This window comes from Anser anser, assembly GCF_964211835.1.
Source record: "Anser anser genome assembly, chromosome: 10".
Taxonomy (NCBI): domain Eukaryota; kingdom Metazoa; phylum Chordata; class Aves; order Anseriformes; family Anatidae; genus Anser; species Anser anser.
In genome coordinates, this window is record NC_139730.1 from 19,102,610 (window position 1) to 19,115,421 (window position 12,812).

At 39.4% G+C, this 12,812-nt stretch overlaps 1 protein-coding gene across 4 annotated transcripts in view; it reads left to right on the plus strand.

Annotated features, from left to right (window-relative positions):
- The first annotated feature begins 138 nt into the window (after window positions 1–138).
- CCPG1 (cell cycle progression 1) overlaps window positions 139–12,812 on the plus strand; it is a 25,786-nt gene continuing 13,112 nt past the window's right edge. The window contains exons 1-6 of one of the 4 annotated variants that reach the window (XM_083849988.1): window positions 139–342; window positions 3,196–3,267; window positions 6,880–6,994; window positions 7,596–7,675; window positions 7,865–8,072; window positions 12,146–12,400. In XM_083849988.1, the coding sequence (XP_083706114.1) occupies window positions 3,208–3,267; window positions 6,880–6,994; window positions 7,596–7,675; window positions 7,865–8,072; window positions 12,146–12,400 (718 nt within the window). In that variant the 5' untranslated portion in view covers window positions 139–342; window positions 3,196–3,207. Of the gene's footprint in view, window positions 494–540; window positions 814–1,393; window positions 1,492–3,195; window positions 3,268–6,879; window positions 6,995–7,595; window positions 7,676–7,864; window positions 8,073–12,145; window positions 12,401–12,812 lie in introns of those variants that run through there. The other 3 variants (XM_083849987.1, XM_083849986.1, XM_083849985.1) reach the window with 3 other exon arrangements.

Here is a 12,812-nt window from a genome sequence, read left to right on the forward strand (position 1 = left end):
GCCGCCCCAGCCCCGCGTCCCCCCCGGGCCCCGGCCCTCCCCGCACCGCCCGCCGGGGGCTCCGCGGCCTCGGCCCCGACCTCGGCGGCGACGCCGCGTTGCCATAGCAGCGGCAGCCCAGGGGGCGCCGGCTGGGGGCGGGGCCGGCGGCCGGCCGCGGTGCACTTCGGGTGTTGTAGTTCGCGGGGCGGCCGGGCGGCCGGGCCTCGGCGGGGCGCGGACTACGCTCGCCGGCGTGCCCCGGGGCGCCGCCGCCGCGCGCAGGCGCCGGCCCGGGCGGGTCGGTGTTGTTTTGTGGCGGCGTCACTGGCGGTGCGGCCGGCCCGGGCGGGCCGCGCTCAGGTAGGCGGCGGGGCCGGCACCGGCGGTGCCACAGCGAGCTCCGAGGGACGTCGGCTGCCCACGGCCCGCCGCTCGGCGCGGCCCCCAGGCTCGGGGCGGCAGGGCCGGTTTCCAGCCGGGGGCTCGGCCGTGTGCTGGGCTGGCACCGCAGGTGCCTGCTGCTGGCGTCCGGCCGGCCGCGCGGGGGTAACCGGGACGTGGTGGTGCGGTGCCGCGCGTGTGCGTGCGGGGCACGGCTGGCCCAGCGCGCCTGGGGAGCCTCTGAACGTGGTGCTGCTGGTCTGCGCTTCGGGAGCGCTGAGGAGAAGGAGCTCGCGGCTCTGACTGTGCTTATTTGGGCTAGATGGAAACTTACAGGGCGTCAGTGCAGGAACACGACGTTTGGGGCCCTAGAACTTACGCCCCAGTTTAAGCAGGGATATAAAAAAAACTGGAACTGAGACTTTGTTTTGAAAACTAGTGGCAATAAAGGTGTTTATTCTTTTCTTTTTTAATTCTTTCCTTGTGGCTCTGCCAAACAGGTGTGCAGTACTCCTGTGTCCTCCAGCTGGCCCTGCTGTTACTGGGCTAGAGCCCGTTAGCATCTTCTTGGTTTGTTAGTTAGTAACTCTGCAGGCTTTGTCTGGTTGTTTTCTGCATAAAGCTGCTGGTCTATTTATTTATTTATTTTTAATACCTGATTTCAGGAGGATAGAGCTAAGAATACTCAGTGTCTGTGAGCTTGTAGGAGAAACATGTCCTGGCTTTTAGTGGCTCTTTGTCATTTGGTGACAGAATACAAGCTGGGGAGGATTTTGGGGGTAGGACGGCTAGCCATTGGGCGCAGGTCAGTTGTCAGGCCCTTAAATAAACAAATACAGCATTTGAGCTCAGACTTAGTTGTGACTATGTAGGTTTTATTCGTCTCTTACAGAACTAAGCTGTTCAGATGTCGACTAAATTTTAGGAGCAGTGCGCCTAGTTATTCTTCTGTTAAAGCTTTTTAGCCTGTTTTGATCTTTTGGAAGTAAATAATTATAAGTAATAAAATGCTTTACTTTTGTGCTTGTAGGAATATAGCGACCATAGAGATGCCTTTCAGTCTTGCATCATGTTGTCTGTCATCATTTTGATAAATGCTGCAGCCATACCGATCAACTCCATGATTTTGTAATTATTATTTTTTATTCCATTCTTTTTTTTGCTTTTAAAACTTCTTGGAGATTGATCACCTGTATGCGGTTAACCGTGCAACATCAGTAAAATGTTTTGGTTGAACATAAGATAAGTAACTTAAGGCCATTTACTGAGGGCAGCAAGTAGTACAAAATAACAATTGTTTGGCTGCTTGTCCCTGTGTTTGTTTTGAATATTTTTGTATTATACAGATAGCATGTGGCTATGTCCTGAAGCTGTGGTTTGGGGGGGGGGGAGACAGGCGCTGAATGTCTACATGGGAACCTGAGGGCGCAGTTTTGTATTCAGAGGAACTGCTTTTATGCAGTGCTCCATTACCTGCCAGTCTGATCTGGATGGAGAGGAAGCTCATGATGGCATTTGGGTGGACTTAGCCAGGGCCCAGGGTGAAGCACTGAGCTGGCTAGAGGAAGACAGACATGACTATGTCCGGCACTGACTCTGCTCTTCCAGATGAGCCCTTTTCAGATTTATAAATGCAGTCATGTCAACAGATACGTATTTTTTTTTTTGTCTATGAAAGGAATTGGTATGGTTTTAATAAATAAATAAATAAATAAAGCCTGACGTCCCCTAGCTGATATTCTAGGAAAAGTGCAAATGAGGGAGGGGAAAACATCTAAGGGACAATGACAGCTGTATTCAAATTAGGGCTTTAGAATGGAAATTCAGTTTCTCTGAAAGTTTGATACCTCCGTTGGTTGATAACTGATATGTTTACTTTGTGGTCTTACGAGACATTTTTAGGTGTAAGAAATAAAGCAGACGTATCAAGTTGTCAGAATTCTCTGGAATATAGAAGCCGTATTGAACCACGATCTGCTTTGCTATTTTATTACTCTGGATGCATTATGTAACACAGAAGTGATAAGCTTCCTGTACTGTTTTTAAGAAGTTGTTTTTTTTTTATTTTCCCTAATGATATAGCTGTAATCAATTTTATTTAACAGCTTAACTTTTAAAAATTATTTTAAAGAACAAGAAATGCGTTAAATTTCTTTTTGAAATCTTTTAAAGAACTTTGAAAAGTAATCTAAGTGTGTAACAATAATGGGTACTCCGTATTTCTCATCCAGGAGAATAAACAGGCAGCTGCTGCCAGAAAGTTGTCCTGAAAATAATTAGCGAAGTCATCCAGTAGTGTTGTAGAAAGTAAAATGTTTAGGAGTACTTGAAAAGCGTTAACAGAAACATTATTTTGCCCAGAAGTTGAAGAGAACTAGTTTCAAAAGATCCTAAATTAGTACCTCGTCCAAAAAAAGCTGTTTTTCTTAAGTAAATTATAGTTCCTGTGCCTGTAACAGTTCAAAAATGACTTCACCTACTGAAACATGTCTTTAAGCAATGATGCTTCAAGCAAGTTTTAAACTTAATTATTGATTTACTGGCTAGTGTTCCATGTGTTTTAGCTAGTCTAAGAACTTTTTGGCTGGCTAAAATAGATGTGTAGCAAGAAAAGCTGTATTTGCTTCATGCATAAATGATAATAGGGGATATGTGCAAAATAATATATTTTTGGTCTAAATCATATTCTTTCTTCTTTTTCCTCAATTTCAAAATAGCAATGTGTGACTTAATGTGTGATGACATGATTTTTGTTCTTCTTTTTTACTTTTTCTCAAGAGAGCACTGAAATTACATATCTTGCATGTTAAAAGAATCTACGTTTCTTTGCAGTGTGCTTTGAAAATGTCTGAAAATTCCAGTGACAGTGATTCGTCCTGTGGCTGGACTGTCATCAATCATGAGGTACCCGATCTCAAATTAATTGAGTTCTGTCAATATAAGGCTGGCCATGGAGTAAAAAATTGTTCCCATTTTGTAGTTGCTGTTTTTTTGTAGACCTTGCTTATCGACAGAGGATATAGGAGAAAGTTTTATAAATAATAAAATAGAAAACTGATGTTTCAAAATGTGTATGCTTTATTTTAGCTGTTATAAATTTTAATTGTTATTTAAAAGTGTAATTATCTGAGTCTTACTTTGAACTAGAACTTTAGTGAGCTTTTCCTCTGTTCCATCTTTACTGAAAGCCTGGACTTTGTGTAAACCGTCTGTTCTTGTCAATGTGTCTATTAACTGTCCATCTGTGTGTCCTCCCCCCAAATCATGGGCAGGTAAACTGTGTAATGCAGAAGGCAGTGATCCAGTGACTTCTCCAAGTCTTTTCTGCCGCTAAACTATCTCATCCCAGCTTCAGCAGCTGCTGTTTAGGAATAGCCCTCTGTCCCTAGATTCCATCTGTTTTCTTGTGGAAAAAATGGTCACAAGCATGTGCTCAGTGACTAGAGTATTAGTAGGAGGAGTTTTCAAGGCTTGCGAGCATGCTGTAGCCATTGTCTTTGTATTCCTATTTGCATATAACCAATTACTTTTCTTCCTGATGGAGTTTCTCCAACTTTGAGTTGAGCCTCTGAAATGGTAGGTCAGGAGTTTGGGGACTGGCATAAAGACACCTTGGGTGTGCCATCACAAATCTTTTGTATTGCTTCACTCTGCTTGCAGAATGCTTAGCTAGTTTGGAGAAAGATGCATATAGGCCTTTTGGGTCTTACTTGCAGGCTTTTAAGTACTTCCTTGTGAGTGGTATGCAGGTTTGTGCTGAAAAGGAAAGGTTTGGAAAGTTGAGAGGATCTGGGGTCCCCAGGAATCAACAGTGTCCAAAGGACTGGTTGGAAATCCCCTGGAAAGGGCTGTGTTATAGGGGTGCGTAATTATGTATTCCATACCCTGGATGCTGAAGTTTTTCTGGACTTTCTTGCCTCAGGTGGAATGTGAGGGAAGCTACAATGAGTAAGGGAATACCAGCTCTTTATTAGCTTTGTTGGGAGGTGCAGGTCACGGGAGGGCAGGGCAGCTCTCCTTACATCTGTGCTGTTGGCCCTGTTGTTCAGGCAGGAGGTAGCAAGGCATAAAATATGCAGAAATAACCTGGATGTTGGCTCCGTGTGGAGGAGGAATTTTTGTGACAGCGCGGGATTGAGCTAGTGGAAGCAACTGAGAAGATGTTTTTTTCCATTAGGCAAACCCTCACTGAAGAGGTGCCTTCCATGAGGCCGTACACAAAAGCAATCGAATTACTGAGTAAGGAAGTTGTGATGGTAGATTGTGGGGCAGCGGATGGAAAGAGCTAACAGCGTGTGTGCAAGGCAAAAAGCGGTTCTTGGTTCAAAATACTTGTTGTCTTTTAAAACCTATTCAATTAATGTGTGGAGCTGTATGAAATTTTGTATGGCTAGTTGTGTTAGGGACTGGAAGGCTGCTATAAGGTCTCTCTGGAGCTTTCTCTCTGGGCTGAACAACCCCAACTCGCTCAGCCTGTCTTTGTAGGTGCTCCAGCCCTTTGATCATCTTTGTGGCCCCACTCTGGACTTGTTCTATTAGTCTTTATAGTCTAAGAGGTCCGTGTCCTTCTCGTGCTGGGGCCCCAGAGCTGAACACAGCACTCCAGGTGGGGGGTCTCATGGGGGCAGAGCAGAGGTGGGAGAGTCACCTCCCTCGCACTGCTGGCCACGCTGCTTTTGATGCAGCCCAGGATACAACGAGCTTTCTGGGCTGTAAGCACACGTTGCCAGTTAATGTCAAGCTTCTCATCAACAAACACCCCCCAGGTCCTTCTCCTCAGGGCTGCTCTCAATCCATTATCTATCCAGCCTGTAGTTGTGCTTGGGATTGCGCTGGCCCCGGTGCAGGACCTTGCACTTGGCCCTGTTGAACCTCATGAGCCTGTCCACTCAGGCCTGCCCAGGTCCCTCTGGATGGCATCCCTTCCCTCTTGCGTGTTGACTGCACCATACAGCTTGGTGTCATCAGCAAATGTGCTGAGGGTGCACTCAATTTCACTGGCCGTGTCACTGACAATGATGTTACACAGCGTTGCCTGTTCTAAAACAAATTCAAGGAACAGTACCTGAAATAATTACTTTCCTTGGAGGAAAATAGGAAATAGTGGCAAAAGATAAGAATGATCAACTTCTTTTCTTTGTTTTGGGTTGGATGACAGGTTAGGAATCCTGTCACTAAAAGAAAAACAGAAAACCCACTTACTCCAGTCCTCAAGATCAGGATACAGAAGTGCATAGACTTCTGGACTTCGCGGATTTCTAATAAAAGTAAAAGGGTTTAGGAGTTGGCTACAACAGCTGGGTTACTCAGCAGTGAATTAATTACATGCTCTGTTTTCATACTTGGGATGGTTATTTTACAGTGCTACTGAAAATGAAATTTGCAGTCATTTGGGATAAAAGTTGTGATACTTCTGTTGTCAAAAGAAAAAATCCAGACTATTTGCCAAATTACTCAAGAATTTAATTTGTGAAGCCTTTTTAAAACAAAGTTAACTTTGTATTATGATGCAACTCTTCTTGAGGTATCAGATCTTCCTGAAGTACAGCCTCTCCTTAAAAACAAAAGCATACCAACATAAACAAAAACATGTTTGCTTAAGCCCTGAAATCAGGCATCTAGGGAAACTGACCTGGTAGTATTACTACTACTGTAATTTCATACCTGCTGTTGCAAAAATAACTAGCTCTGTTTACAAAAACAGTACAAGTTATTTATGGATCACAGTGACTTAGTATTTTTCAATTGGATTTTGTGTGCTTACGGTTTTCTAATAATCTTACTTGAGTTCCACCAATTCCTATAAACAAAAATTGTGATACGAAGATTGAATACTCAGGGTTGTCAAGTCATATTGCTGCAGTCTCTGGTGGTGTTTATCTTCAGTTCCTGTTCTGCTCTGGCAGCTGACTGATAACTGAGTCTCCTTTCTGGATTAAAGACAGCAATACAATTTAGAGATGGCATAAACATTTGTTTTCATGGTGTCAGAGACGTACTAGTAAACAGCCATTCGGATTTGCTGGTAGTAATTGAGATGGAGTAGGGCATACATGCTTTTCCCTATAGTAGTGCTTATCAGAGTTCCTGTTGGTACTCGGGAAGGCCCCTTTCTTTGTGTGTGTGTTTATTTACATACAACTCATGGACATGTGTGCAAGAGTTAGTTCCCCTATTCAAAGCTGAATTAGCAACTTCCTATGTTTTTATACATTCTATATAATAAATGGGTCTAATAAAGCTAATAGGAAATAGTTACCCATTTAAAATACTTGGTTTAGTTATTGATGCCTAGATTACTTTTTCCCTCTAGAATTGTATTCCATGGCCCTTTTTCAATCGTGGTCATTACTTAGCATTTCTTCAGATTTCTTTTGCTTAAAATCGGTTTTAATGGTGGTTTTTCTTCTCTTGTTTTTATTATTAATGTTCTGTTTTCCTGGTAACCCTTTCTTGTTAGTCTACAGTTAATGGGGTTTTGGTCAGTAAAGTTTATTTAAAACTCTTCAATTCCAGGGCTCTGACATAGAGACAGTGACTTCAGAAAATGGAAGCACAAATGATAACCACGAATTCATTTCAGAAGAATATGTTACTTTGCAAGAAGAAGAGCAACCAATTGATTTGCAAGGTAAGATAATAAAAGGGAAACAGTCTTATAAACAAATGCAAGTATTTGTTGTAGCATTGGCACAAAATTATTATTTTTAGTAGAGTACTTTGTAGGCCTCTGTTAAAATACTCAATTTATCAGTGTTATGTACGTTACCACTACGTTATTTAGTAATCAACTTTCTAAGATATTTTTCTTAAAATAAGTGTAAGCAGTAGAGTGTCTTTCATTTTGTTCGTGTTTTAAGTGTTATGGAATAATATGCTCTAGTTTATTTTATCAGATAATTTATAGTAGTACTATCGCTTAAGATGTGTTAATATATTAAATATAATAATGCTATAGATCAAATAAGAGTAATTTGGAAAGAACCAGCAATGCTTTTATACATAAAAAGTGACATTGTGCCACTCTTAGTATTTCTTGAGTTGAAACTGCAAGTCTTGTGCATGTTCATCTAATGAAAATCCACTTATTTTAATCACTACATGTAATAATACATTAATATTGGTATGAGAACACATACAGACCTAACACACTCTAATAGTGTATGGGAATGAGGGGAATTTATAAAGTTATATGTTTTAATCCCATGGTTGTGGTTTTTTTTCTTATGTAGCTCAGCACAGCACTGATGGAGAGATACCAGTGGTAGATAACACTCTCTCTGCTTTTGAGGAAACTCAGACAGTTCCAGAGGTAACTTATATATAATGTTATTCAGAAGCTTCTGTAAGCCTTATTTCAAAATGCAAAGCAATACTTTAAAGGTATTAAAATGAAGATACTGATCTTTCTTTTTCAAAGCATTAGGAACTCGTGCTACTTTTTCAAGTTAATTTATATTCTGTGTATTTGAATAACTTTTTACATTATGTTCTTCCTTAGGGAAGGAAAGAAAAAGTGCATGATGATGGTTCCTGTGTTGGGACTATTAGTGATGATTCTGACATTGTTACGCTTGAAGCTCCGAAAGGGGAAGAAACTCAAAGTCAGGAGGAAGCTCCAGCTGATGGTGAAGAAGCTCGCAGTTCAGAGGATTTTAACATGGGTTCCTCCTCTAGCAGTCAATATGCATTTTCCCAACCAGAAACTGGTAAGAGCAATAAATTACTAAGTAACTGTGTGCAAAAATGAGACAGAAAAAAAAAATCTGCTTAGGAAATCTTGTTTGCGTGGAGCTGGAAAAAGTAAGTCTTGCTGAGTGCATGTCCAAATGTTGGCAATATCTAGAACAACTCTTGTTACCCTAACTCTAAAACTTTGTTCAAATATGTGTCTGCATTCTTTTTATTTGGAAGTATTATGTTAAGTGAAGCGTTTGCTATTTTAAATAGAAAGTTATTCTGTAGCATAGTGCTGGTTTGCTCTTAGAATAATGTAGGCTTTCTCTTGGCTGTTCTTTTGGGCATTTGGAGAGTTGACAATAGTTGGCTACTAGGTTAGAATGATTTTGGGGGCCATGAGGACTAGTAGTAACATAACTACAAACACTTTTTGCTTATCTTTCTACTTATGTAAATTATATTAGGATACTCCTAGTATTTAACAGTACTGCATGATATCCAGGAGGAAGGATATGAATATTTGGACAGTTAAAAAATAATATATAAAAAAAAACAAACCACAACAAAACAGCAAAACCTTACTGTTGTGTTAATATTCTTATTTCCTACTCCTTTTTAATTGTGTTTGGCTGCTTATTTGTATTCTTTTCTGTTTTCTCTCTAACAGCTTTGTGTTACTGATTTCTTTTTACTTTTCAAAGTAAATTTTTTTTTCAAAAGGAGGATTTATCTTAAAACGCTGTTTTATCTTCCATAGTATTAAGCATCTTCATAGGTTCGTGTATTTGTGTAGTATCCATTGAATTTAGAAACTGGCAGCATCTAATTGTGACCAGTGACACTGAGCAACAAAATTATCGCCGCCTTTAAATCTTCTAGATGACTTGATATAACTTTTCATTAAAAGTTTAGTTTGATTTTCTTTTTTCTTTTAGGGTTGAGTTCTAAAAATGTTTTTCTTTTTTTTTCCTGTTTTTTATACACAAAAGTCAGTTGGCTGGAGAAGCTGAGGAAGATTCCTGATTATGTAAGGGAATGGGGCAATGAGGTGAAAGAGCATGTGTCTCGCAGTCTTCCTTTCCAAGGTGGTGTGATTAAATTTGATCAGCTTGTGTAAAGCTGATTGCTTATAGCTTGCATGGAGTGTTCTAAAAATTATCACTACCAATCTGATTTGATCTTGTAGTAGTGATATTCCAAACAGATGCTGAAAGCCAATCTTCACTGGAGTTTGGCTAAGCTGTCATTCTGTTTTATTTTTTATTTTTTGCAAAATGACAACTTTACATGTAGACTTGGAATGGAAATCAGTTAACTTTGTAATACATATTAGTATGTATGCTTGACCAGAGAATGTTACTTGTTGAATTCCAAATCTGTGTGACTGACAAAAGCAATTTCTTCCTTCTAAAGCTGATTCCAGCATGGTCTCTAGTACTCTGTGTTTAATTGACCAAGCATTATAAAGAATGTCTGGAGCACTTCTGCATTCATTTTAAATGCCAAAGGTTTAGCAGTCAAAGTTTTTATGCCATTTTCTACAAATAGCAATACTTGCTGTCTACTTCGTGTTGAGTTTTCTATTGGTTTGGAAAAAGATGAGCTTTAGTTTTTCCTTATGTAGGTACTAAAACATCTTATGAGGATTTTATTCTACGCTTGCACTTGGAAACCATTCCTTTGTAGTTTATGCTGTCCTAACCATGCAAACAGCTTCATGAATGAAGTAAGTTAACTGAGCAAAAGCACTTGTATACTGAAATAAGTTATGTCTACGCTTGAGACGTATCTGTACAGAAATGCCAAAGAAAATCACATTGTTAACTGACATTGTCATATCATCTGTTTTCGAGTGTACATCTTGTGTTTTAAAATCGTAGCAGAAGCTAGAATTTTGGATTGCTACTGTGATCACACTTTCTTTCCTTTATACTCTTTCTTATCCTGTTGGAGTGTGGTTTTGTACTGAAATCTTACAGCAGTTGTAAGGCAATGTCATTGACAGTTTGCCAGTATCTGCTTATCAATGACTCTAAATTTCTTGTAGCTTTTTTCTTTGCTTTTTGATTGGCTTTTTTTTCCTGTTCTTTGCTCTCCACTATATATATATAACCAAATAGGATTTATATATATATGTATAAATCCTATTTGGTTAAGAGCATCTTGTTGCTTAACCACTTTTGTATTCCATATGCATAAGTTTCTTTGGTTGTTGGGGGGAAAAATACTTAACAACACACAAAAAAGCAATAATAACACCTGTCTTATTAAGTATGTCTATATAATCCTTTATAACTTCTGACTTCTGCATTTTTATTTAAAAAACAAACAAACACTTCTCTCCTGACTGGGATCTGAATGTTTGTCTTTATTGTCGAGGATTGGGGAAGTATGCAACTGCTTAAATGAGTTATTCTAAAATAATGTACTTTCAGACAAGTTATATAAACTAATTTAAGAATCTGCATGTCAGGTAGCTAAGTGATTTGTCTTTATCATAACGTCTGGTTTGACTAATTGACTAATATGTAGTAAGAAGGAAATCATCTTCCATTATCTAACATGGTGTTTGTCCATGGAGTCAGAAATTAGACATGTATTTCAGATACTAATTGGTAATCTTCTGCGAGGTTGATGTAATCACTTCTGTTAAGTTGGATTATTTTTTCAATGACAAATCTTAATTGGTAATGGTTTTAATAGATTACTGCTGGCATTGCTTGGCATTCTTGTCTGTTCAGTGATGTGTGCATGGCTTTGCTGAAAAAATTGGTTTTCAGTAGTGAAATGTTCAAGGACAGTAACTCTGTATTAATATTTCTAAATTTGATGATCTCTGATGAGGGAGTGAACAACCGTGTTTCTGGAAGGGGTCTTAGCTTTGTGTAGTTGCAGGCATTAAACTGAGAACTGTCCAAGCAGGAGTGCTTTGTTACATTCTGGAGGCTTCATTGATCACATTGAGTCTTTTTCAGGCGTGTGAACTAGGTACATGAGCGTAGATATTTGGAAGCTGCTTGTTCATCCTGCTGTTGCTTCCCTTTTATATTTGCCTTACGCTTGAAGCTTATGCTTTCAAAGGAGAGAGATTAAATAATCATTTTTAATATACTGGATTATATTTATTTACAGTACAAATAGTAAGCATTTGTACCATTAATAGCAACAAGCAATTCTGGCTCTGTTGCTGTTTCCTTAGAACATAAGGCTTTTGGGCCGTAGGAACACAAGCATACAAATGGTATCATAAATACCATTCTACAAAAAAAGCTTGAAAGATGATTTGTCTAGTTAAAACTTGCGCTTATCTCAAACCTTGGTTGATCCCATCATTCTAAAACATCAGTCAGGTAATCAGTGTTGTGGACCCAGGGTGTTAGGCAGGGACAAACACAGAGGCACCTGAGGGGCTCTTTTCCTGTGCAGGATTGGTTGAAAATGTTTTTTTTGTTTTTGTTTTCCTTTTCTTTTCTGAGAGGTGGTTAAAAAGTTACATATACGGGTAGCACATGGTAGATACTAAGAGCAAATAAATTTGCAGTTTGAAGCTGTACGTGGATATTTACAACAGCTACATGAATGGAACTTCAATGGAATTTTGTCTGCAGCTGCAGGTTGATCACAGAATGAAGTTTGAGACACTATAATAAAACAATGGCTACATCTTTTTAGGAGGCTTTCTTTTAGAAACTTGCTCTTTTGTTATGAAATAGTTGACTCTGAATATCTCTAAGCGAAGGAAATCTGAGTTCTTAACTTTTCTACTTCGCAAGAATTTGCAGAGGCAGTACATGTGGATATTTTAAAGAAGTGGCAATGTCTGAAAGAAATGCTTTCTAGTGGGTGAATTACAAGGTATGGGCAAGTGTCAGACAGTTTTTCCTGGTAATGTTAATTAATGTTAAAAATGAATTTTTAACTTTAATTTTCTGTATATAATATCAGGTGTAAACTGTCACATAAAGAATTTTTTTTTCTTATGAATTTTCTCTGAGATGAATGCCCAATACGTTTTTGTGTGAATAAGATGAATTTTTATACTTAAATTATTTTTAAAACACCAATTAATGCATTTTAAAGACTGTTCTATGTTGTTTTCCAGTTTTTTCATCTCAGGCTAGCAATGATGAATCAAGTAGCGATGAAACTAGCAATCAGACCAGTCCCACAGTGCGAAGACGTCGGGCTAAGAAGCGGCTGATCCCTAGCTCCGAGGCTGAGAGTGGATCCCCTGCTGACCCAGAGTCCGAACCTCCCAGAGAAGAGCAGCACAAGCGCCAGTTCAGTAGCGGCCTGAATAGATGCATCATACTAGCTTTGGTGATTGCCATCAGCATGGGCTTTGGACACTTCTATGGTGAGTTTATAGAAAGTAAAATACATAGAACCAAGAGTGTGCATACATAACAAGTACCATTTTATTTTGAATCTAATTTTTCTCATTCGATGCTAAAAATCTAAACCTGGAACCTACAACTGAGATGAATTAACAGCTAATGTGTGGAAAATAGAGAGGCCCTTCAGCAGTGCAACTGTATTTAATGTAATTACATTAAAATTAAAGCAAATGAAAATAAATTAAATGTTGTTCACTCTTTCAGGTAGATCTTTCTTCATTTTCTCATACTGCAGTGTCTGCACTTCATTTTTCACATCTTTTCTTTTGAAGTAGATTTATGGTAGCGCTTATCATTCCCCCTAGTGTTCAGAAAGTCATTTCAGGCTTTTGTCCCATTTGTACTCATCTGGTAAATGTCAAAGCAAAGAAA